The following is a 26,545-nucleotide window of genomic DNA, read 5'->3' on the forward strand; positions in this document are numbered from 1 at the left end:
TGTGACTTAGACACGTCCTTAGAGTTCACAAACTGCAGCCGAAAAACAATGGAACATGACTGCCCTGGGAGAGGCACCAAGGCAATTTAGGTCATCAAATAAATCACGGTTGCACAAATTTTGCTTAGCCAAGGGCTCCCCTGGCAATTTGCAATGTGCAGCCCGAGTGTTTCACCTAATCTGTGCAAAAAATGGAGCCAATCACAGCTCTCTTCATCCATTAACAGGAAGGTGCAGAATGTGGGGTCAACAGGTCCCATCATGATCTGAAGGGAACCACAGAGGCTCCAGGTCCCAGCATGCAGTGCTCCATCTTCACATACTCCTGTCAAGAGCATGCACTGCCTGCTGGGGCTGATAGTGTCTGTAGGCTGCAGCTCCATGTTAACAAGGCTGGCCATGGGAGCTCTGTGGGCCGCATATGGCCCATAGGCTGCACTTGGGCTACCCCTCAATTAAATGAGTGAATGTTGGGAAAGAAGCCAAGGTGTGAGGGAAGAAATGAGGATGATGTCTGGATTTTGGCTGTGTTCCAGTGACCCCTGTCTGGCGACAGACTGCAAGTATGCCAACAAGTTCCACTTCCATTGTCTCTTCGGGAACTGCAAGTACGTGTGCAAAACCTCTGGCAAAGCAGAGTCCCACTGCCTGGACCACATCAACCCCAACAACAACTTGGTGAATGTGCGAGACCAGTTTGCTTACTACTCCCTCCAGTGTCTCTGTCCAAACCAGGTAAGAGTAATCCAAGAAGAGTGCCCCTAGAGGTGGGCCAGGCAGGGGCTGTGGAGGAGAGGGAAAGGATGCAGGAGAAAAGGAAAAGGTAAAAGCCTGGCAAAGACAGGAAGACAACCTGGGGCCAATTCATCCCTAATGTTATTCTGCTGAACCACTGATGGAATCTGGCCTCTGATGCACAGAGCTATTTGAAGGGTATAAATCAGAGAGAGCAAGACTTGGGAAATCAGCTCCAGACCAAAATATAGGCAGTTTGTATTTGTTCAGAGCGGGGATGTGGGAAGGTGTTGATTTTGGGCCTATTTCTAGTGTAAACGCTAAGTAAGGCTATGAGATGAAATGAAACAAAGGCAAATGGAGGTTGAATATCGGCAAAGGCTGCCTGTTAGATAGTGGAATAGTTTCCCAAGGGAAATGGTGGAAGTCCTATGATTTGAAAATAGATGGCCCGATGAAGAGCAAATGCACTGTGCCCCTTGAAGAATGGACAGTGTGTGACATGGAACTGGAGGCCTTGCCCACCTGTGACATTAACGGCTCTGTGACCTTCAGAGAGAAAGCAAGTTGCAGCAGGCAACTGAGAGCACAGTTGCTGGATAAGTCTAAAACAAACTGTCTCATTGGTTCCTTACAGCACTGTGAGTTCAGGATGCGGGGACATTACCACTGTCTTCGGCCTGGCTGCTACTTTGTGACCAACATCACCACCAAACTTCCCTGGCATGTGAAGAAACATGAGAAGGCAGAGCGAAGAGCAGCCAATGGTTTCAAGTACTTCACCAAACGGGAAGAGTGTGGCAGGCTAGGTAAATCCACCTTGTTCATCCAAGCCATGGGATATACTGCCTGACAGCTCCGGCTGATAGCATACTCACTCTCTGGGTCACTTTCTCAATCGAAGGGTGTAGCCATTCTCCCGATACACTAGAGACTTCAGTCATTATAAACCTTCCTTTGACAATATTTTTCATATTCTCTCTGGGCAGAGGCACCAGTAGTTTAGCTTACGGGACCATTTGACACTATCTTATCTTGAAAGAATGTAAGTGAAATTTTCCCTCAATGTTTATAGTTGTAGTACTTCTACATCCACTATAAAGGATGTATTTAGATCACGTGACCCTGTCTTGGCCAACTTGGGGTGGGGTAGCCCAAATACGTATAAAAATGACCCACTTGGGCTTTGTAACTGTTCATTTATATAATCCAGAACATGAGTGAGCCTCAACGCACTTGACGCAGAGATTGGTTAAATAAGACACAGAATTATCATCCCCATTTTACAGGTGCACAGAGGTTGATTTCGCCACAATCATTTTGTAGGTTTTAATAGCAAAATCAGGAACAGAACCCAGTGATCTTGTCTCCCAGGCCCCTGCTCTAACCATTACAGAACACTGCCTTCTGAAGCCAGGAACAGAAGCCAGGCATTGTGGCACCATCTAAATTGTAGACCGCACTGCTTCACTATAGCTGACACACAAACCGACAGAAGTCAAAGATACAAAGAGTTAAAGGGAGAAACATCAGCCCCACGCATAGAGGAGAAGTTAGGGTTGTGCCCCACCGAGGTTCTCTTCGGTGCCTAAATATTGGAGTATATGAGATTCATTTCTGCCCTGACTGAAAAGGCTCCAGCTTGTATCCCCAGTGTTCTGATCAGGGGCCAGGGTCCTATGAGCTTAGCTGCTATGGCCATCTCCACACTGGCAGGAGAGGGCTGGAAGGCCTCTTCATTTCTGCTCAAAGAAGCCAGCCTGTAGGCCTTGCCCCTTTCTTCCAGATGGAATGACCAGGCCTCTGGAGGAGCAGCTTCCCCCTTTGATTGTTCAAGGTCTTTTCTTGCACCATGTGCTCTGCTGAACTTGCTGCTTGTTTTGGGCTAGAGTAGGCTGGGGGGAAAATGTTTTCAGTCTGGAAGCAAACAGAATGGTGGAAAATGTTTCTGTTTTGATGACTGCTACTCCCTAGTGTGAGAAGGAATTTTCACACCTCCCAATTTTGCCTGATTCCAGGCAGTTTAAGATGAAACTCTTTGATGTGCATTGCCAGGGCTGCATATCAAAAGGATAAATATTCCACCCCCCTGGCCTCTGCAGTAGCTTCTTTCAGTGCCAGCCTTCCCCTAGAGTGTCAGCTCATCCAAATATCTGATACAAGGCGCTGTGCTGGGCTCCTAGGTTTGCCCGCTAGTTAGATTCATCAGGTAGCACCAAAGCAGTTATGAAATGTCAGCACCTAAAAGCATCCAGCAAAAAGCAGGGAAAACAATTAGAGTCCCCACAGACAGCACCCCAGAGCCTCCATCCCACTGCATGGGACTCACATGCCCATTGTTCATTTTTGGCTTAAGTAAACCAATCAGCCCTGGTCAGAGGTTTGGCCTCAGCAGCCCCAGCAGGATAGCTCAGCCTCTTTGTCGTTTCCTACTGCTCCCTGGACACAGCTTACTCTAGAAGCAGTCAATTATTTTATATCAAGGTCCAGATTCAAGAAAAAATAATAATAAAAGAATAACAATAATGATAATAAATAAAAAGATTCTGGGATCCATTCAAAAGCATCTGGCGGTCCAGATTTGGCCCACCGTCCGCCTGTTGACTACCCCCAGTACTCTGTTGAGAAGCAGGAGAGGGGGCGTCAATGGCCAAAAAATACAAACCCATGACAACCAGAACAAAAATGCTCCCCTTCAGCTTTTAATTCATGAAAAATGTATGCCTGAGCGATAGGTCGTCCATGGTAACCAAGGCAATAAGTGTCAACACACCGAGGCCGGTCCTTACCTGGGTCTCGGTTTACAAATGTCAGGAGATTGAGCAGTTGCTGTTATTTACTCAACTTTTGGTGTTTCAGGTGATAGCCAGGGCTAGACAAAGCGGGGCGATGATATATGATACTCAGCCCGCCCCGCTGCCCTAGCAACGGGCAAGTCTTCACCTGCCCTTTGCTGATACTGTTTCAGTCCCGCCAGCACTGTTTGTTCTTCATCCCAAAGAACAGCACAAAAATGATGAGGAGGGCAGATGAGGTAGGAGTGTGGGGGAGGAGGGCCAGAATATCTAAACAAACACAAACTTGGCTTACACATAAAGCACCATCTCCGCCTTAAAGACAGGGCGAATGATTCAGGAGCTGTTTGGCAATGCCATGTCTACTATGTGTGTGGGCACGTACATGTAGGTATGTCTTTCCACGTGACTGTAAATGAGTGTCTGTGTATGTTTCCATATAGGCATGTCTGTCGATGTGGGCAGCTAGATGTGTTCCTGCATCTGTATGCAAGTGTGTCTTTTGTTCTGTAGGTCTGTGTTGTGTGTACAGCAAGTGCCTCTGTATGCCTGTGTTGAGGTTTGTGAGTGTGTTTACATCAGGTGCGCAGCTATAGGTCTCTGTCAGTGTGTAGACATGCCTATGGTTTTAGTGCAGCAAGCTATACTTCAGCTACAGGACGTGGTCTGGGGATTGTCTGGTAATCAGCCACACAGATTCGTAGTGATTTGCATGAGGCAGAATCCAGCATTTTCCCATAAAAAAACACTAATGGGGCTGTTTAATTGAGTCTCCTTGTCTGTCTGGAGGCAGGTCCAGCATGCCAGAATCCATGTAAGCTGTTTCCATTACCCTCGGCCTGGTACCAGCCCCTACGTCACCAAACCAGGAGTAGCAACAAACACTTCCTGGCTTCTCCACATTTGGCCTGGGACCATGCACTGGTCAGAGCTGGAAGGTTGGGGATGGGATGGGATGGGATGGAGGAGCCTTACAGCCCAGGGTGTTAAAGGGATTATCATTCTGCTTCCATAGCACGCAGATCAAAAGGAGCTGGCTGTTTCCAACATGGAACAATCCCTGATATTATTCTTACCTTCTACTTCAATTGTAAGCTCCTTGGGGCAGGGCCTGTCTTTTTGTTCTGTGTTTGTACACCACCTAGCACAATGGGGTCCTGGTCTAGGATTGGGATCTCTAGGTGCTGGCAAAATGCAAATAATCAACATTAATAATACGTTTCTCCCTTGTTCCCTTTGTCACAAGAGGGATGGGGGTGGTACTCTGTGGTTCAGGGCCACTTCCTGTGTCTAAATCAACCACATCCTTTCTCCCCATTACTCAGCTTGGGAAGGATTTAATTTTGGGTCTGGGGCTGTCATTGAAGAATCCACAGAGCACTCCAGACAATCAGGATTCAGTATGGCAGCAGTCTGGCGCTACCTCCAGTGTGTGCTGATACAACCCTTTCTCTTGCTATTTTAATGTACCAGATTTGTATCGGTTTTGTGTCTGCAGGTTGCAAGTATAACCAGGTGAACAGCCATTTCCACTGCATTCGAGAGGGCTGCCAGTTTTCCTTCCTACTCAAGCACCAAATGACGTCCCACGCCAGGAAGCACATGAGGAGGATGCTGGGGAAAAACTTTGACCGAGTTCCCACACAGGTGAATCCACTGGTTATTTAAGCAGCAGATACATATGTAGTGATGCACCTTCGATTGCTCACTGCAGAGAGGCACTGGGCTGAGCGCTGCTAGGTACCCTCCCTGCAGCACTAGAGCCAAGACTCATGCGCCTAATCTCTGAATGCCCCACACTCCACCTAGAGTGCAAAACGTCACACCCCCAACCTCTAAGTATAGTAGGATACACACCTCAGGGCACCGGTGCCAATGTACACACTCCCATCTAAATGCATAAGAATCCACACACCAGGATCCTGGTGCCAAGATTACCACTCCCAGCCTCAGTGCCATAGGATCCACTTGCCAACATGTTCCAACTATCCCTGAAGAACAATGTCAGAGAAAACTGAACGTGTAAACAGATGGCTTTGGTCTTGACATCTTGCTTTTGGTGTGAAAAGTCCGTCTTAATTTCTTGCTGCAGGTTATTGGCCACACTTCAAGAAATGAAAATCTCCCCCATGTTGGCAGCATGGCACCCAGCCCAGCTTCATCAGGAACCCCAGCTTCCTTTCAGGGACCCCAAAGCATGATGGACATTGAAACAGATGAGTACATGGATTACACTGGCTGTAGCCCCGGGGGCATCTCCTCTGAATCCTCCAATATGGACCGCAGCTGCTCCAGCACTCCAGTGGGCAATGAAAGCACATCAGCAGGTAAGGGACAGCAGGGGAGAAATAGATTTGCAGGTCTCTGCTGCCAAGAGCCCTAAACTCACAACCAGAGGCCAAGGAGAAACTGTGCCTTCTGACACATTGTGTCAGCCCCTGGCTCAACAGAGTATTGCCTTACACTAGCCTAGCTCCCCTCCATCATTCACAGGGAGGGAGCCATTTCCACATAGTTCTGGGCTGTCCCTTAACTCCTGACATTCCCTTCTTTTTCTGCCTCTGAAGAGGTTTTTGTCCTATCTTTCGGAGCTGGACCGGTTTGAATAATTGAACTGCTCAATATCTGTACCAGAGCCATCGAGTCGTTAGGGCTGTAAAGTTAATTTCCCTTGCTGGTCTGCTTCCTGCCTTCCCCCAGTATCTTTTGTGTTACACTGTGCCACATCTAGAAGTCAGAGGTTTCCCTGCACTCCTGATGCTCAATAAACTGGACAACAGAGACCTCCTGGCTTTACTCTTTCAGGAAGTGATGTGTAAGTAAATGAGAACCTCTGCCATCACTTTCTCAGGAAGTGACCTATAAAAGCAGCTCCTCTCCCCTTACAAGTTGTGATGCAGAAAAGAAAACCTCTAACGTCACTACCTCCTTATCAGAGCGATGCACAGAGGAGATCCCCTGGTGTCATGTCTGCTTTATGCATCCCTTCCTAAAAGAGAACTCTAACATCCCTTCCTATTTTGAGGATTGAGATTTGACCCTGCCTAACTTCTATAAATTATGGGATTCTCTCTTCAGCAGGCAGATACAGAACTCATCTCTAATACCCTGTAGCAGTGAGTAAGGCTCCCTTAATTGTCCTTACCTCTGGCTGCCTGTTAGTATTCCAGGAAAGCTTTCTGTGAACTCTCCCCAGGGCTGCTTGTCTCTGAGTCTCTTTATAACATTTATTGTCTTTTGGGACCTTAGTTTCAGACCTATTTTTTTCCTACCTTCCCTTCCAACACTGCTTAAATGAAAAGTCAGGTGACAACCTGAGCCCAGCATTTCCCTGCCCAGGGGGTTCAGCTCAGACCTCAGGGCTATGGGGTGGATGTTCATCTCCGTTACTTTTAAACAGCAGTAGGAAATAAGAGTAATGAATGATTCCCACTGACACTGGGTTGAGGCAAGACTAAGGAAGATGTCCTGACCTCTCACGTCACAGGGGCACTAACACAACCTCTGCACGCTACCCTGACATAAACATTCCACGAGAATGACAGCTGCACGTAGTGCTAAAGCTCCTCCAGAGGGTTTGGAGGGGCAGCATCTCCCATGATTCTCTATTAACTAACTGCACCATCAGAGCCATCAGTCACACCTCCCGGAAAACAACCCACTGACTAATAACCATGTTATGAGTGAATCCGAAAGCCTCTGGGATAACACCCTGCAACAGAGTCCTCTCAGCAGCAGGCTGGTGCACGCTGGCGCCACGTGGATGAACAGACAGACTAAGCAGGGCAGGAATTTCTTTTTGGAAGCCAGGTGGCTCCACCCCCTGCAATTAAGGCCACTCCTTGTTTTCTGTGGTGACAACCATTCCCCCTGCTGCTGCTGCTGTCAGTCACGCATCTTCCATCTCCTCTCTGTTACAGTTCTGTTTTGTACGTGTGTGAATGTATTTTCCATTTTCATCATATTGCTTCCACTCTTGGGTTCTCATTTCGGTTCTTTTGTTTTTCCTTTTTGTTTTGTTTTTTCTGCTATTTTTTTCTCTCCACATTCTCCAGGCTGCCTGGTTCCTCCTCCTCCTCCTACTGCTGCTGCTGCCGATGATGCTATCCACAATGCACCACAACCTCCACCGCCACCTCTGCCTCCATCTTTCTCACAAGCCTTGCTCAGGTCTCCCCTTCCTTCCCTCCCCTACCTCTTCTCTCCATCTTGTCTCTCATACTCTCTGCTCAGTGCCACTCTTGGATCCAGCAGGGGCATTGTCATGCCTGCCACCAGCACACCTGGTTTCTCGCCCATCATTGCCACTCCAACTCCAGTAAAAAGTGACGTTCCCCTAGTTCAGGATGCAGCAGGTAATTCTTATATGCTTTATCTCTCAGTGACAGCTCCCCCTGCCCATAGTCTCTTCCCAGCCCTGAGCTCTGTTAAGTCATAAATGGAAAAGACATCACTATCTCTCTCTCTGTCTTGTTTAACTCTGTCCAAGGGCTCCCCCCCCCCTCCCTTCCACTGATGGGATAATAATGTCATGCTGTAAAGATGCCCAAGGAAGGTATCTGAAAGCACAGTAAATCGCTGTGAAAAATTCACATGACCAGAAGCAATTCCTCATCAATCCCAACCCAAATCCAACAGCAACATTTGTAAATAAACCTGCCGTTTTTGAGCCTCCTCCTCCTGTTAGGTGGCCAAAATGCAACATGTTGACCACATCGCATAACAGGACTTGGAGACTGGTTTAGAGCTCTTTGGCCATCCAGTCTAGTAACTCCCAACCCTTGCTGCACATCACTACAGGTCATTCCCATGTGCACCATAGAGCTTGGGACTGGCTTTTTCTATCGCATGTTTTGGGGTCTCATGGGCACAGGTGATGCCACTGACATGATGCATCTCAGTGATCTCTGTTGCACCCACAGTTATTTACATCCACCAATTACAGCTGCAGAAAGTAAGGCTGGTTTTCAAACACCTCAGGCCCTCAGTGTTTCCTACATGACAGAGCTCAGGGACATCACAGACAGGGGCGTTTTATACCAGTTGAGAATGGCTTTTCAGGGCGTGCTGTTTTGCCCTCTTTTCCCAGCCTGGCTCCTTCTCGGTTACTTGGAAGCATATTTGTGCTGGCAAAGTTATGTTTTTAAAAAGCCCACAGCTCAGAAACCTGAGCTATCCTCTCCCTCTGCTAGCTAGGCACAGTGTAAGCATGCAGAGGTGTGAAACTCCCCAACAGTGGTCATTGCCCTGCCCAGAGCTTCATGGGGATTTTGACTGCTTAAGTGGGATTTAAATTATGCCTTCACTTGTGGTGGCCCTCTGCAGGGGGAGTGTGGTCCAACAGACAGACAGTCACAAAACTGAACTCTTCTGAGAGGCAAATCAGATCACCTCATTCTGTCTCAGTTTCCTCATCTGTAAAATGAGGATAATAATACTTTTTAAAGTATTCTGATGCCGATAGGTGAAAAGTACTGTATAAAATCATCATCATCTGCTGACAGCATAGGCTGACTATAAACTACTTACAGCTGAGACCTACTTCGGCCTAAATTTGTTGAGGCATGTTTGTCTCTAATTAGTTATTAGGGAATGAGCACTGTCTAGTGGTTAGAGCAGGAGACATAGAATCACGACTGCTGGGTGGTTCTCCATCTTCACCCACCCTATGCAAGGAAGTTGAACTAGGTTAATTAAATATGTGATTTTAAACAGCTTTAGTTAAACTGATACAAAAGACTAGGCAAACACTTAGTTTAAGATGAGCTGAAATAAACCTGGCTTAACCAAACTGATTCAAAATTGTAATAAGCTAAACCAAAACAAGCCACTCTCACATCAAAGTATGTGTCCATACTGGAGGGGGGCATGGGGATCTTGCACTGGTTTAACTAAACATGCATTTCAGTGAGGACAAGGCATCAGTGTCCTTGGACAAGTAATTTAACCTCTCTGTGCCTCACCTAGCTCATCAGTATTGTGGGAATAATGATACTTACCTACCTCTTAAAGACAATGGGAGGCTCAATTAGTTACTATGTATACAGTGCTAGGGATTATTCAGTAATGTACATACCTCTTTAAAACCATTAGTGGTTTAATACTTCTTTGTAATATAGATACATGGGGCCGCATTATCTGCTGACTTACACTGGCTTTACCCCAATGCAATTCCATGACTTCTATGTTGCTGTTATTAGTTATCGTTTGTTTTACAGCGGCAGCTAGAGACCTCAAAGGAGATCAAGGTCCCATTATGCTAGGTGCTGTATACACCCAGCAAGAGACGGTCCCTGCCCAAAGAGTTTGCACTCGAAATAGAGAAAGAGGGTGAGAGAAAGGGAAACTAGCAGAAGATTTGGGAACTGAGGCAGAGAGAGATTACATGGTTTGCCCACGGTCACACAGTGAATCTGACAGCACCAGGAACTGAACCCAGGTCTCCCAAATTGCCATCCAGTGCCTTAACCCCAAACTGTGGAATTACTCCTGGTTAATCGCAATGTAAATAAGATCTAGAATCAGGCCCAGTAACTAGACTCTTGCAATCTTTTTCTTCCTCTCCAAAATAGGAGTGCAGCAAGGAACTGGCCTGGAGATCAGTGTCCTGTACCAAGACATGAGTGCAGCCTGCAGAGCACCCCTGCACCTTGCCACCTATAAGCACAGATTTGTGTCTGAAAATAAAATGTGATTTGGGGGACCTGGACCATAATGGGATAGGGATTCTGTAACCTTGAATTCACTGGTTTGAATCTGGTTGAGCTTAATACTGATGAAGAGTTATTATCTCTCTGGCGGCTGTTTAGAGGTGCAGATTAAATCAGTGTAAGGGGGCTTAGCCCAGTTCCTAGTGAACATCACTAAGACAGCCTTCACTGTGAATTGCCTCCTTTGTTGCCAGTGTCACCAGAGACACCATGCATACTGAATGGGCAAGTGCGACTTCTGTCCTCTGCCTCTCTCTCCTAGGCATGGGCTCACTCCAGAGGGATGTTGGCATTGTACTCTGGGGGGAGTTTGGCCTACTGTCATCCATGCCATCCCTGCTTGGTGGAGAGTTTGAACTCTTCTATCTCCAGGGTTTTCAGTCTGGTGCTGATCCTCAGTATTCAGTGTTTCTCACCATTTTGGAGACTCCATTTGATAAGCACCATCCTAGCTTCAAGGGGCATCATCTAAGGCCCTCCCATGGCTGACACGGGAAAACCAGCATCTACCACCTTGAGTACATGCTTACAGTCAGCAAAAGAACTTTACAGCATTCAAACAAATGGTCGAGTGCGTCTTCAGACTCCTAGAGCAGGATGCAAACTGCTTCGGTGCTGGGACCCAGACACTCATGACACAGACCATGCCTCTTTTCAACAGGATGGCAGCCCCAGCATGCAGCTCAGGAAGGCCCGTTTTAATGGGAAACTGTAATTTCCAGTGAAATTCACCATTTTGCACCTGGTGAGAAAGTCTTCTTGCCTCCCCGAGTCCTGCTCTGAGCACACTGGATCTGGAGCTAGGGGTTTTTCGTCTTCCTCTGCAGCATGGGGTACCGGTCACTGCCAGGTGCAAATGGTGGATTCTCTGTAACTTTAAGTCTTTAAACCATGATTTGAGGATGTCAGTAACTCAGTCAAAGGCTAGGGGTCTATTACAGGAGTGGGTGGGTGAAGTTCTGTGGCCTGCGATATGCAGGAGATCAGATTAGATGATCATGACTGTAAAGTCTCTGAGTCTATGATTTGACCTGAGGAATAACCAGTGGGCAGAAGAGGAAGGAAATGTGGATGTAAGGTGGTCAAATTCTTGGTATCAGGTTCAGTCCTCTGGGACTCCGGCACCTATCTCCAAGGATGGGAAACTGATATTGGTCCCTTAGTGGCAAGCGGGTTGATTGTTGAGGCTCAAGGAAAGGCTTTAAAAGTGGGATTTTTCTCTTGGAGCCCAATGGATAGTCATTTGAGAATTACCCCTACTGAACATCTGTCTGTGTGTGCTCATCAGTGTAATATTTAGGCTGATTCTGGCCAAAGTGCATCCTGCTTCTAAAAATCCCCCCTTGCAGTTTTAATTAGATGCGGTGAGTCTTCTCCACTTCCTGTCCTAAATAGCTGTGCCCTATTAAATAGCAGTGAGGGAGAAGGACGCTGTGTATAGTTTATAAAGCACTTGGGGATTGTTTGGGGTGAAAGGAGCAATCAAAGATCAATGAAAGTGCCACATTCCGTGGACTGGGATGAGCTTACTCCTGGGGATGGAGGACTAGAAATAAAGTGACAGGAGAGGCTGGGAGATTTTTGACCCTGACAAGAAGCAACAGCTGATGCTTGGACATTATCACATCTACAAGAGTGGCAACTATAAGGATTTCCTGGTGCCAAGCAACACAAATAGCATGGGGGTAGAGTGTGTCAGGAAATCAGGTTGACTACTGCCACAATATTGAATGAGCACTAATCGGCACACCTTCCTCAGCCCCTGTCCAGGATACAAGGCTGGTCAGGTGACTTACTGGGTTGGGGGCTGCTTCCCCTGCAGCATCGTGCATTGGCCACGGGTCGTAGGTAGAATACGGGGTATGATCCAACCTGGCAAGTACCATGTTGGTTACAGGAGGTGATAGGAGTTCCTGCTGCCCCTCTATGAGTAACACCACTTTCCTCTTCCTATTCCCAGGGAACACCATCACCATGCCAACTGCCTCGGGGGCCAAAAAGCGCTTCTGGATCATTGAGGATATGTCTCCATTTGGTAAGCGCCGCAAGACAGCCTCCTCGCGCAAGATGCTGGACGAGGGGATGATGCTGGAGGGTTTCCGGCGCTACGATCTCTACGAGGACTGCAAGGACACCAACTGCCAGTTCTCCCTCAAGGTCACCCACTACCACTGCACCCGGGAGAACTGCGGCTACAAGTTCTGCGGCCGCACCCACATGTATAAGCACGCCCAGCATCACGACCGCGTCGACAACCTGGTGCTGGACGACTTCAAGCGCTTCAAGTCCTCGCTGAGCTGCAGCTTCCCTGACTGCCAGTTCTCTGGCAACAGCACGCACTTCCACTGCCTGCGCTGCGGCTTCCGCTGCACCGACAGCACCAAGGTGACCGCCCACCGCAAGCACCACGGCAAGCAGGACGTCATCAGCGCTGCCGGCTTCTGCCAGTTCAGCTCCAGCGTGGACTGCGAGGTGCCCGACTGCAAGTACAAGCTCAAGTGCTCCCACTTCCACTGCACCTACCCCGGCTGCAAGCATACGGTGGTGGGCATGTCACAGATGGACTCACACAAGCGCAAGCATGAGAAACAGGAGCGGGGGGAGCTGCCAGCCATCTCTCCCGGCCCCGAGGGCCTCCATCACTCCACCCTGGAGTATGACATCCAGAACTCTTCCGTAAACCTGGACAGCTCCCTCAACCTCAGCACTGATGCCAACAGCTCCCTCTTCTTCCTGCAGAATGCAGCTGGCGTGGGCCTCAATGACTCCTTGGACCTCAGCAAGAAGCTACCGGAGGCTGCTGCTGGCCCATCACCCAGCAGAGCAGGGACAAGCCCTCACGAGAGCAGGGTGATGGTATCCAACTCCGGCGATGTGGAGGATGAAGACGACTCATCCCAAGATGAGGACGAGGAGGAGGAGATAAATGAGGAAGAGGATGATGATGAAGAGGATGACGATGATGATGATGACGACGATGAGGAGGAGGAGGAGGAGGAGGAAGACCTGAACACAGACTCTGAAGAGTCACTCCCCGACCCTGAGGGCCTGGCCACTAAAGAGGATGGGGAAACAGGGGAGGCCTCTACTTCCATAGACCACGGCGATGCTTCCAGGCCTCTGGGTGAGCCAAACCCAGACCTCACATCAGCCCCCACCCCTGCCCTGACCCCAACCCACACCCTCGCACCGGCAGCTTCTCCTTAACCTTAGAGACAGAAGCAGGTTTGGTTTTGCTCTTAAATGAAATTATTAAGAGGACCCCTTTTGAGGCGAGAACAAAGCACCGGGACGGAAAGCGACAAAACGAACTCCACACCGCACGCATGAGGCCCCACAGGACCGACAGGTCAGACATGGTCGCATGGGGCCAGCGCACCATCACTTCATTCTGCGGATGACAGAAGACAGGGCAGGACGCAGAGACACGAAACCCTTCTAGATGGACACTAGCTCTGAGGGTGACATCTGCTCTCCTTTCCTCCCCCCATTGTGGGGCGTGTGCCCAGTCTCGGGACCCCTTCTTTTGGGGTGGGCTTTTCCCCCCTCTTTTATTTCTGGATTTTATTTTTCCATGGTTTTAGTTGTATGATACTAATAATAATCTCCACTCCTCGGAAGGGGGGTGTGGGGATGGCAGGTGATGAATTTTAGAATTATATGGGTTTTTTTAAGTGCGTGTAAGGAACTGGTGGCACAAAGGCAACTAGCTAAGCCTTTACCAGTGGGGGCGGGGAGGTCTTTTTCTTTTTTCCAGCATTAAATAAATGGGAGAGACTGATGCACCAGACAGCAAGGGTGGGAGGGGGTATTTATTGTCTTACAAACGAGGAAGCATTAATGAATCAGTGGGGCTGGGAATGGAACACTTCTCTGTTCTTCCAGATCCTCTTTATTATTATTAATAATAATTTTTAAATGCTATTTATATTGTTAAGCTTCCCTTTGTCTAGAACTGTCGGAACAGCTGTAGGTCACCTCCCCCAGCTCCTGCTGATCTCCTGGTAGTGATCTAGCTGCAGCCATGGTAGGGAAGGTCGCCATATGGCGGTTAAAGGGTCTGTCACTCACACTGGAGGACTGGGGTTTAACCCCCACTCCCATCCCCAGGTGCTACCCTTTTTTCTCCAGATTTAGGCTCTTTCTTTTTGGTGCTTCAGAGACAGCACCCCTGTCTCAGGCAGGCTGTGAATGGAAGCAGGAGTAGAAGGTGAGATTAGCATCCTTTGCCTTGGTGCAGCTGGAGGAGCAATGCCTTGCTAAATGCTACTTGCCCTCTGATGCAGGGCGATTGAATTTTTTAAATGATGAGCAAGCAGAGTATCCTCAGTGTTTTCCTCCTCAAGGTGAGGGTGGGCAAGTAGATTCTGTGCAAAGGCTAATGAATTTCCCGAAGGGGAGAGAGAGCATAGCCACCACCCACACAGAAAGGGTGGGGGGGATTAATGCAGACACTGGGCCAACTTGGCTCTCTCCTCAGATGCTGGATAGAGAGCTATTGCTTGCTCAGGTCCTGCACCCAAATACCCTTGTCTGCTGTCAGCCACTCCTGTGGCACGGCGAGCAGTGGAACCTGAGGGCACTGCTACCTGCAGTGCAGCAGGGTGTCAAGCCTACTCCACATGGGCGAATGGCACCAAGGCCTGCAGCACAGTTCATGCAGTGCCTGCAGGCAGCACCATGGTAGCTGGACAGACCTACAGCACTCAAATGGTTACAAGCTCTCCCACTGTTCTCTTCCCCCAACCCTGCCAGGAAAGAGTTTACACACACACACTACAGGAGACTATCCAGCATTCTCATAGATGACAGTTGCTGTTTGACCCCCAAGTCCTGAGACAGAGAGCTTGTCTACACATGTGCACTGGCCCCAGAAGGACTAAAGGTGTGAATGAAGCTTGATGTAGTGATTTCAGTGCCAGTGTGTAGACCAACTGGGCATTTTGCTCCCTTGTGTCTAAGACTTTGCCCTTGTTTATTTTGTTCTGTTTTTTCTAATAACAAACCCCCTAAGCCCAAGGAATCCCTGTCATTCATTTCTACCCTACACAGAAAGAGGCCTCAAGCAGTTTGGGTTGTTTTCTTATTATTTTCCTAAGGAGCCAGCGCGGATCTGGGTCTGAATGATAGACAAGCTCCTCAGCTGTTTAAATGCAGGGAGATGTTCGGATAATGCTTAAAAAGGAAAGGGGGGGGGGGGAGAGAAAAAGGAAAAAAATAAAAAAAAAAGGATTGTACAGTATTTTTCCTTTAAAGGTTATTATATATAGAACAAAGAGAAACAATGCCTGCCAGAGGGAGACGGGCCTGCCTTCTGGATAGCCCCTTAGAGCCTAGATTTGGTTACTTGTGTGCAATTTTTTTTTTCTCTTTCAGGGTTTGGGGTTTTTTTTTTTTTTTTTTTAGCATTTATTGGTAGGGGGCAGCAGAGGAGGGAGGGGCCTTAACCTCATGGTTTGAGGCTGTCTTCATACTCCTAGCACTGACTGGAGCTGCACGATTCCGAATTTTAACTTGAATTTTGTAGACAAACAAATGGCTGTTGTGAAAAGAAGTTTGTAGTTTAATTTAAAATGGTGGGGGCGGGGGTTTCCTAGCGGTTATTTGTGTGGCTTTTATTTTTGTTTGTTACTCTTCCCCGCCCCCCCACCCCGCTTCTTGTTTTCTAGTACAGTCCTCCCCTATTATTCCCCACACACACCAATATAAGGAAGCTAGTTTCCTCAGTGAGTACAGAGAGGGACTTGGGGCATGTTGTCCCAGAGGCAGGATGGGTTAGATTGGCTGTACTTAGAGCATTTAGCTGCAGGTTTTATACTGTGTTGCCCTTGTCCAAGAACTTACCTACTAGCGTGATGGGTGCTATAGAAAACCCTCTAGTCCTAACATGGCTCCAAATCTGCAAATACACACAGCAGTGCTTAATTTGCACCATTGACATCAGCGGTGTTTTGCCATTTACTTCAATGGGACTGCAAGCTTAGAACTCCATACAGTCATAAGGGTGTTCAGGATTGGGGGGCCCCTGGAAGGGGTAAGATAATGGAGATGGATAGCTCCCTGCAGCTAGTGGTTGCTATGCAGGACAGCTAGGAGCCTGCATCTTCAGTTTTGCCTCCCCATGTTCAGATCTCACCAGCCTCCACTGACTGAATCCTATAAGGTGGCAAGTGAAAGCAGCTGTGTAGGGCAGAGGTCTGAGAAGAGAACCACCACTCCCTCCCTCACTGTCAACCCCACAGTGCCTCAAGCAGGAGCTGCGTTTATGACTCATCCCTGCCCCCCCATCCATCTCTGACCCATACATCAAACCCTCTTCCTACCTTAGACAGTTCTTATTTTCAGGAGCTGGCACTGGGAAAGGACAGGCTAGTACCAGACTCAGCCCACCCAACAACGGCCTGATCTGGCAACACGCTGAACTCCCCCCCATAGTACTCACTGAGAGTGCCCACCGCCTCAAGATGGGGCCTCAGGTTGACCCGCACTGCTCCATCTGCCTATCCCTGATTGCATTTCCTTTTCTTTCTTTCTTTCCAACTGAAAACTCAAGATGGGTTAAAACCAACAAGTCTTTTTTGCCACATAAAGACCCTGATTCAGCAAAGCCTTTAAGCATAGCAAATAAATTGTGTGGTTATTTTAATGAGACGTAAACATGGGCTTCTAGTTAAGCATTTCCTTAAGGGAGTTGCTGAACAGGGATGGATTTAAGTGCGTTCCTGAACTGAGGTCATGTACAGTACACAGGACTCCAGTTCAGCAAGTGGTGTATGACTTTAAGCACTGGAGTCAGTGGGGCTGCTCACATGATGAAATTTAGGCATGTGTTTAAAATAGCTTGCTGACCTGAGGACCAGGGAGTTCAACTGACTGACTTAGGAGCGGGAGAGACAAGACCGAATTAGTCTGTTCAAAACAAAATAAAAACAAACACACAAACAAACAAAAAACAAAGCCCTTGAGACAAACCCTCCCAATTCTGCCACCATTCGCTGCTGAAGAGAGAAAAACAAGCAACTAGGCCATTCTAGACACACACTCAACTGGATTAATGTCTGTGTAGAAGAAATTTTATAAAAAAAAAAAAAAAAAAAAAAAGTTTAAAAAAACTTTTTTTCAATGTAGCAAAAAAAACAAAACAAAAAAAAATCCCCAAGATTTAAAAAAAAAAGGGAGGGAGAATTTTAGCCTTTTGTAATATCCATATTGCACACTAGGACTATAAGCCATTGCTAGCTCATTTTGAATTTTAAATGTGTAATTTTGTTTTGTTGTTGTTTTATTTTTATTTCCATGGGGGGAGGGGAGGGAATTAATGCTTGAACCACCAATGCTCTTTTTAATGTTTTATAAATATGTATGTGTATATATATAAATATAAAAACAATATGTATGCACATATATATGTGTGTGTGTATATATCTATATGTATATACATATATATAGATATATAGATAGATATATATAGGTTTTGAGACAAAAAAAAATGCAGAAAGTGAAAAGAAAATAAACCACCCTAAACAGGACGGTGTGCTCTGATTTACTTGAATCTGGTCTCTTCGGCACCTGCATTATTAAGAACTGAATATTTTTCCACTTGAATTTAGTGCTATTAGAAATTTAATATATGTGTTTTATTTATTTGATTTTTTTTTTTTTTTGCATGACTGATGCAAGGTTTGACATTTTCACTCAATAAAAACTGGAAAAAAAACCAACCAACCAACCAAATGACGAAGTTGCCTTATTCATCGGGTTTATTGGTCTCTGGCTTGTTTATTTTTAAGGATCTCAGAGGTTTCTGACTGGTTGTGGTTTCTTAAGGCCCCCATCCCGGGGCTGCCACCAGTGCCAGGGCAGAGCCTCTCTATTAACCAGCCACGATTATATGATTGGCACCTGAGTGATGTTTTCATCTGGACTCCAAAGAGTTGAGGGGATGAGCCCTACTGACGATGCCCCCCAGCTCCTGCAAACATTTAAGCACATGAGTAATTTTACTCAGAGTATTCACTGGGGCTACTCACATGTGTAAAGTGTATCCATGTGTGTTCAGTGTTGTTTGCAGGATTGAGGTATGTCTACGCACCATAAACTGTGTACAGACTAGCCTACCCAAGCGAGAACAGGGACCTCCTGGAGTCATGAGATGGTGTTGGGGAAAGGCAAGCGCCTTTGCTGGAAGGCTACACAAGCTAGCTTCTATAAACTGCAGTGTTAAAGCCCTATGCCATGGTCGGGCTAGTAAAGAACCCCGTTCCAGGCAGGGGGACCAACAAACAGGCAGAAGAGAGCCCAAGTCCATTCTGGCATAAATTGCTATTTACCTGGCTTTTAGCAGGGATCTGCCCACATCATGCTGCATATCTGTAGGCTGGCGTGACTGCCACCTGGGATTAGATGCACAGGCTGTTGGCTTTGGGCAGCGCTGGAATGCCCTGCCCAAGTGTGATGCGGCACCGCTCCAGAGCAGCAGATCCTGCAGTGCTGAGTGCTGGCTGGAGAAACAGATACTAGATTAGCTAGAGCCCCAGTGGGTGTGCAATACAGCTTGCTCATGCACCACTGTTGGTCCCCAAACAAGAATTATTCCAGGCCTACCCACTTGGAGAGAGGGATGTGCCATCCTTTCACCTCAGCTCACATCCACACTGTGTAATAAAGCTGTCCCCTGTTCAGCCTGTGTCTATAGATCCGCTGTACCTAGGCAAAGGAGCTTCCGCTGAACTGACATGTTGTCTACATGTCTCATCCATGCACAGTGAAACCTGCCTTAAATGGCCACCCTCAGGCCCAACACAAATCCACCTGCCTGCCAAGCAGGGCTGGGACTGATTGTCCTCAAAGCACAGACGGCCCCCAGACACTGAAGGCAGGCGCTTGACTCTCACAGCATTCATCACCTTGCAGCCTTGTTCCTCAGCCCTGGCAGTGCCAGGTGAGATGCTCCTACAGACAGGCCTGGCCCAGAACCTTGCGGCTGAGCTAACCATTTCCGAGTCCCTCCCACCACAGTCCGAGCAGCTCATGTCACTCAAAGAAAGACGCCCCGCTCCCCTGCCTTGCCCCTCCCCTCAGCTGCCCCTGGCAAGGTGTCTATTTGTGCCATGTTACCCTCTCTGCCACCCATCAACGGGAGCCCAGAAGCAGCAGCGCAGAGCCTGCCAAACGTTGCTGCCTTGGCAGCTGCCGCCTCCTTGTTAGCAGAGGGGATTAAGACTCCTCTCTCTTTCAAAGCCCCCTGGTTGCTCCGCTTCTGCTCCCAGCCATCCTGTTTTCAGATGTCATTATCCGAACACGCTCCTAAGCCGCCCTCGGAGCGCAGAGGTTTGTTCATGCTGGAGCTCTGCCCGCAGCACGTGGGACGTTTCCAACAGGCAGGCAGGCGCGCACACACACACACGCAGCTGGGAGGCTCGCGTTGGGACTTGCCTGCTCTTTGTGAGGCTCTCATTGCACTTAAATAAAAGAGTGAGTAATTTATGGGAGACAAAGCAAGTTCAACAAATGAAAGCCATTGCTGCCACACTCCCTTCAGGCCCTCCCCACTAGAGATAGGGCCTGCCAGGCTCTGGGGCCTGACAGCTACAGCCTTCGGTGCATTTCAGCACACACATGCACTGCACTGTGCGCATACACACAGAGGCCCAAATGCACAACACGAACTTGGGGATGCACGGCCTTTCCCTTTCCAAACAAGTTCACTGCCCTTCACCTGCTGGAGGTGGCTACGGTACAAGCCTGCCTGAAAGTAAATAAAGAGCATGCAGAGTAATTGAGGACACACTAATGGGGACAAGTGGGGGCCCCTTCATCATGAGGGCCAGCAAGAGAGAAATCAAGAGGTCAGGTATCAGTGTTAGCTTGAAACAGGGGGTACTGGACAGTGTGGCGGTACAAGGCGCCGACATTTCCTTTAGCTACAGGCCAACCCCAGCCTCTGTCTCAACAGGGGAAGTAAAAAGTGTATTAGGAAAATGGTGCGTTTAGTTGTGCCCCTCCTGATGCCCCAGAATTACGTAAGTCTGAGCTATAAGAATCTCTGATTTTTCTCATCGGGTACCTCTTCAGCTCAATCACCAAAAGCCAGAACCAACACTCGACCCAGCAAGGGCCACAGAGAGCCAGAAACCCAGGGAGTGAGCCAGGCAAGCAGTCACTGCTGCAGCAGGCAGAGAGCGATTAGCCACGGCTAGTGCCCAGAGAGATGCTCCTCACAGCTTGATCACCTGAGTAGAAAATGCAGTAAAACATGTTTTATTGTTTTAATTAGCTCTGGCGGCACAATGCCTCCTACACCCAAATGGAGGCAAATTCAAGACTTTTGTAACTTCTTGGGAAGAGGGAGAAGCAGCCATCTGGGCTTCAAACAGAGCACAGTCTGCCCCAGCCTTGGACAATCACGCAGAAGCACCATGGGAGTTCCAAGGCGCGGTGCACTTAAGGGAGGCCCAGTGACTTGCTATAGACGAATCATCTTCAATTACATAAGCCAGGCCATCAACTGTCTTGAGAACCAAATCTGAATTGGTCCAGTCACAGCTGTGCAGGGCCCAGGCCTGGAACAGTGGGGTAGGGTCTCTAGTCAGAAATGTGGGGCATCGGTAAAGCTGCGTGGGGAGCCCAGAAGTGGAATAGCTGGGGGAGCAGTAGGTGAGGCGTGAAGCACTGAGCAAGCTTCCACCACAAACCTCCAGGCTCCTACTATTCAGGACAAAGAACAGAGAATCTCCCACAGGAGGGCAGGGATTTGGCCTGCTTGCCTCCTTGAAGGACAATGAAGAGTGACTCTAGGATGGCCTCCTGCTTGCACCATGGCCAGGGCAAGAGCTGCTCTTTCCCTCGGCAAGCTGGACACCAGAGATGGGGCAGACATAAAAGGGAAATGAATGGAGCCAGTTCCCTCCATGCTCTGGCACTGCCCTTCCCACTCAGCCTTGGGCTGGAGGCCAGCTGTTGTCTCCTGACCCCTCCCCTCCCAACCATGCTACACCATGGGATTTATCTCCAAAGCTCTAGGAAAGAAGATTTTCATAGGGCACAATTATTGGGGGACCTCAGGGAGGATGAGAGTGGGGAGTCTGGGGTAATAATGCAAAATATCCCAGAGAGAGAGATATTTGTGAGTGTCAGGTAAGAGAAAGAAAGGGGGGTTAAGATCAAACAGAAACGATAAGCTCAGAGTTTCACAATCAGGCTCTCAAATCCCCTGCACATTTTTGCATAAGCATTTCCCAGAGGTAAGATTTTACACGTGACACAAAGTGCACCAGTTGCTTGCTCTGCACTTTCCATCTATGCCCCTGATTTGCACTCCCAAACCCAACGCTCTCACACACAAAAGCTCACGTCAACCACCTGCAGGCACCATTCTGAAAGCTCAGGGGAGGCCCCTTTGAAAAGGAAGCTCTTGGGGTAGCAAACGAGTGCTTGCCTCACCATGGAGCGGAGGGAACTTGAGGCAGGAGCTTTACAAAATGACAGTAAAATCTCATTTCTTCTCCTATGAGAACATAAACTTTAAAGCTGTAGCTGAAAGTCCCTGAGGAGCTTGTATCACTCCAAATGAAAGGCACCCAGACTGCAGGGATGTTATGAGAGTTTCATATCAGAAAAACTCTTTTTTTGTACAGATAAGGGTGAAACTTGCGGGCCAAGCCTAGAAAGAGTGAGAGTGTGCGCATGTGTGTACACTACTGAATGTGTATGTAAGTCTGGGCATTTGTGTGTACATATAGTATGGAAGGGGGTCTCTGTGTGTATGCAAGTCTGCGTCTAAGTTTGTATGCATGTGAAACCATGTGCACACATATGTACATGCAGTACACAGGGCTTGTTGTGCCAACTTCAGGAATGGCCTGTGAGGGTGCCTGCAGTGCGTATGGGCATGCAAGTGTGAGTGTGACACAGACCAGGCTTGTGTAAGGAAGGGTGCGTGTGAGAGAGAGGAGGTCTGGGTGTGCATGTGCACACAACAGAAAGGTGAGTGAGGGTGATTTTGAGTCTGTGTATTGTGGACACAAGTGTGTCAAAACACAATAGTCTGGCAGGAAACCCCAGCTTTCCCTCTCTGTCTCCTGACCTGACCTAGCTGTGCTGGAGCCCGGAAGCTGACAATAACTAACTCTGTAGGGGGGAGAATCCCTGGGGAGTAGGGGGGAAGGCAGGGGTTGTCTGAAAAACACTTGTTGGGGTGGTGGCTAGGATGGGGGCTCAGGGCCCCTCCACACAGGCTCTGGGGCAAGAATGGGGCTGAGATACAGTCTCTTTTCCTTTAGGGCTCCCAACTCTGCAGTCCATTTGCTGTGAAGAGCTTTGTTCTCTCCTGGGGCTGTTTTTTCACCTTACCCTGGTGGTGACTGGGTGATCTCTATCCCTGGGCTCTGCCCCGGCTCGTGGAGCATCTCCATGGCAGAGGTAGCTTAGCTTGGCCAATGGGGTGGCTTCCCTCCTTCCTTTTGCTCTTTTTTGGCAGGGAAAATTTTAAACAAACAAATGAAGAAACACTGAAGATTTAAGTAAACAGCCAAAGATTTATCTGACAGGCCAGCTAAGCAGCCTTTCCCTGGCCCAGACCCTCCCCTTCCCACTAGCCACTACTTACTGGAGCAGTCTGGGGAGATGCTTTTCACTCTGTCCGGGAAACCAGGCCCCAACAGCATTTACTCTCAGCCCCAGCTGCCACAGGCAGGGACCCACCACCCAGGAGCTCACACCAGCACCACCCTGGGCGGGGCCCCCAGCAAGGGGCTCATTACCATCATTACCATGACCTGGGGGCTTTGAGTGGCCTCACACCCACTTTGTAATGACCTTAAACAATCACATGTGGGGGGCACTAAAGGTAAAAGAAGGACTCTAAATAACCCAGAAAGCCTCGCAAAGCAGGACACCAGCTCCACTGGCGCCACTGGAGAGACACAGATGTAGGGGACAGTAGGAATGAGAGGAACTGATATTAGACTGACTAAATCCTGGTATGGAGCAAGAGAGTGGGAGTAACCTTCCTCCATATAGCTCCGCTTGAGTACTCACCCACATCCACCCCTGCTCTCCCAGAGCCAGGCCCCTAACTCAGCGCCACTCGTGTACCTCACCCACATCCACCCCTGCTCTCCTGGTTCCAGGCCCCTAACTCAGCGCCACTCGTGTACCTCACCCATATCCACCCCTGCTCTCCCAGAGCCAGGCCCCTAACTCCACTCTACACAAGTACCTCACCCACATCCACCCGTATTCTCCCGGCGACAGCCCCCAACTCAGCTCCACACAAGTACCTCACCCACATCCACTCGTATTCTCCTGGCGACAGCCCCCAACTCAGCTCCACACAAGTACCTCACCCACATCCACCCGTATTCTCTCAGTGACAGCCCCCAACTCAGCTCCACACAAGTACCTCACTAACATCCACCCCTGCTCTCCCAGAGCCAGGCCCCTAACTCAGCACCACTCGAGTACCTCACCCACATCCACCCCTGCTCTCCCGGTGCCAGGCCCCTAACTCCACTCTACACAAGTACCTCACCCACATCCACCCATATTCTCCCGGCGACAGCCCCCAACTCAGCTCCACACAAGTACCTCACCCACATCCACCCATATTCTCTCAGTGACAGCCCCCAACTCAGCTCCACACAAGTACCTCACTAACATCCACCCCTGCTCTCCCAGAGCCAGGCCCCTAACTCAGCGCCACTCGAGTACCTCACCCACATCCACCCCTGCTCTCCCGGTGCCAGGCCCCTAACTCCACTCTACATGAGAACCTCACCCACATCCACCCGTATTCTCCCGGCGACAGTCCCCAACTCAGCTCCACACAAGTACCTCACCCACATCCACCCGTATTCTCTCAGTGACAGCCCCCAACTCAGCTCCACACAAGTACCTCACTAACATCCACCCCTGCTCTCCCAGAGCCAGGCCCCTAACTCAGCGCCACTCGAGTACCTCACCCACATCCACCCCTGCTCTCCCGGTGCCAGGCCCCTAACTCCACTCTACATGAGAACCTCACCCACATCCACCCGTATTCTCCCGGCGACAGCCCCCAACTCAGCTCCACACAAGTACCTCACTAACATCCACCCCTGCTCTCCCAGAGCCAGGCCCCTAACTCAGCACCACTCGAGTACCTCACCCACATCCACCCCTGCTCTCCCGGTGCCAGGCCCCTAACTCCACTCTACACAAGTACCTCACCCACATCCACCCGTATTCTCCCGGCGACAGCCCCCAACTCAGCTCCACACAAGTACCTCACCCACATCCACCCGTATTCTCCCGGCGACAGCCCCCAACTCAGCTTCACACAAGTACCTCACTAACATCCACCCCTGCTCTCCCAGAGCCAGGCCCCTAACTCAGCGCCACTTGAGTACCTCACCCACATCAACCCCTGCTCTCCCGGTGCCAGGCCCCTAACTGCACTCTACACAAGTACCTCACCCACATCCACCCATATTCTCCCGGCGACAGCCCCCAACTCAGCTCCACACAAGTACCTCACCCACATCCACCCGTATTCTCCCTGCGACATCCCCCAACTCAGCTTCACACAAGTACCTCACTAACATCCACCCCTGCTCTCCCAGAGCCAGGCCCCTAACTCAGCGCCACTTGAGTACCTCACCCACATCCACCCCTGCTCTCCCGGTGCCAGGCCCCTAACTGCACTCTACACAAGTACCTCACCCACATCCACCCATATTCTCTCAGTGACAGCCCCCAACTCAGCTCCACACAAGTACCTCACCCACATCCACCCGTATTCGCCCGGTGACAGCCCCCAACTCAGCTCCACACAAGTACCTCACCCACATCCACCCTGCTTGCCCAGTGCCAAGCCCCCAGCTCAGATCCACAAACGTACCTCACAGACATTTACAGCTGCTCTCCCACTACCAGACCCAGAACTCAACTCCACTTCAAGACCTCACCCACATCCACCCCTGCTCTCCCGCTGCCAGGCCCCCAACTCAGCTCCACACAAGTACGTCATCCACATCCACCCCTGCTCTCCTGGTGCCAGGCCCATAAGTCAGCGCCGCTCAAGTACCTCACCCACATCCACCCCTGCTCTCCCGGTGCCAGGCCCCTAACTCCACTCTACATGAGAACCTCACCCACATCCACCCGTATTCTCCCGGCGACAGCCCCCAACTCAGCTCCACACAAGTACCTCGCTAACATCCAGTGCGAGGCCCCTAGCACAGGTCTGCCAGGCACTTCACTTGCAGCACCCACTCGCACTGTGAGCAGGTTATAGTCAAAACCCCCACAGGCCACATTGACCAGGCTGAGTGCTCAACTCAGACCTGGGGCATTGGCGGAAGCAGAATTTTTGGCTGTCCCACATGCAGCACCTGGGCTTGTGAGATTTCCTCAGGATTGTGGCGCCGTGGGGCAGCGCAGTGGTACGGCTGGGATTGGGGAGGGGAGTGAACCCACTCCCCCAAGAGGAAGGTACCTGAGCTGCATCCCTGACAATGCAAGACTACTGCCACTTCCTGGAGTCCCCCAGGCTGCAGATTTGCTGTGAGGGCAGCAAAGGAGAGGACAGCCTATGCCATTAATCCATGTGTTTTACACACGCGATTGAACTCAGCCTATCTACCCCCACGAAGCAGGCAGCTTTACCCCAAACTGGTCCGGTTTATAGCTGAAGAAACTGAGGCAAAAGGGGTTGTTTACACAACTTGAGGCCCACACACTCCTAATCTAACCACTAGACTGTACTCTCCCCCACCCTCCCAAGAAACAGAAGGGGACAAAAGTTGTTAGGGAACCACAAGCTCCTCTCGTTACCAGAGCTCACTGTTCACTCCTAGGATGGATGCGGGAGTGAGGGCAGAAAAAGCGCATGTACCACGTACACTGCTGGGCTGGGGAAGGGAAAGGAGAACACAGGAGCAAGCTGGCGAACAGGCAGTGGGGTGAGGGGGACACCTGCTGGTGATGGTGTAACGGGGGCAGGAGGGCAGAGATGACAGCAGGCCCTAAACCAGGGCTTGTCTATAAGTGAAAGTTGCACCAGGTTACCTCACCTTATCCTCTGTGTGGTCAAACGTACTTCAGCTTAAACCACTTTAAGCAGAACCAAAATAAGCCTGGTTTAAACTGAAGTGAGAGTGTCCACACAGGGATTTGCACCAATTTAACTAAATCGGTTTAAAAAACCATTAAAGTTAAATTAGTGCTATTTTCTCTTGTAGACAAGGCCTTGGATACTAGCTTACAGCACCATGGGATAAAGTATTACATTTCTGAATGTTGGACGAAGAGAAAGAGACAAACAGA

At 49.4% G+C, this 26,545-nt stretch overlaps 2 protein-coding genes across 8 annotated transcripts in view; one reads left to right on the forward strand and one right to left on the reverse strand.

Moving 5' to 3' along the window:
* Positions 1-17,356, forward strand: part of CASZ1 (castor zinc finger 1) — a 270,749-nt gene extending 253,393 nt beyond the window's left edge. For 6 of the 7 annotated variants that reach the window (XM_027826756.3, XM_027826753.3, XM_027826770.3 and 3 more), the window contains 5 exons: positions 537-735; positions 1,373-1,544; positions 5,029-5,177; positions 5,623-5,857; positions 12,201-17,356. In XM_027826756.3, coding sequence (XP_027682557.2) covers positions 537-735; positions 1,373-1,544; positions 5,029-5,177; positions 5,623-5,857; positions 12,201-13,447 — 2,002 coding nt within the window. In that variant the 3' untranslated portion in view covers positions 13,448-17,356. Of the gene's footprint in view, positions 1-536; positions 736-1,372; positions 1,545-5,028; positions 5,178-5,622; positions 5,858-7,585; positions 8,038-12,200 lie in introns of those variants that run through there. The other variant, XM_037881461.2, reaches the window with a different exon arrangement.
* Positions 1-26,545, reverse strand: part of PEX14 (peroxisomal biogenesis factor 14) — a 196,956-nt gene that overhangs the window by 61,565 nt on the left and 108,846 nt on the right. Inside the window, exon 10 of the mRNA XM_043531590.1 lies at positions 18,571-18,741. Coding sequence (XP_043387525.1) covers positions 18,571-18,741 — 171 coding nt within the window. The remainder of the gene's footprint in view (positions 1-18,570; positions 18,742-26,545) is intronic.

Source organism: Chelonia mydas, chromosome 18, assembly GCF_015237465.2.
Source record: "Chelonia mydas isolate rCheMyd1 chromosome 18, rCheMyd1.pri.v2, whole genome shotgun sequence".
Classification (NCBI taxonomy): Eukaryota; Metazoa; Chordata; order Testudines; family Cheloniidae; genus Chelonia; species Chelonia mydas.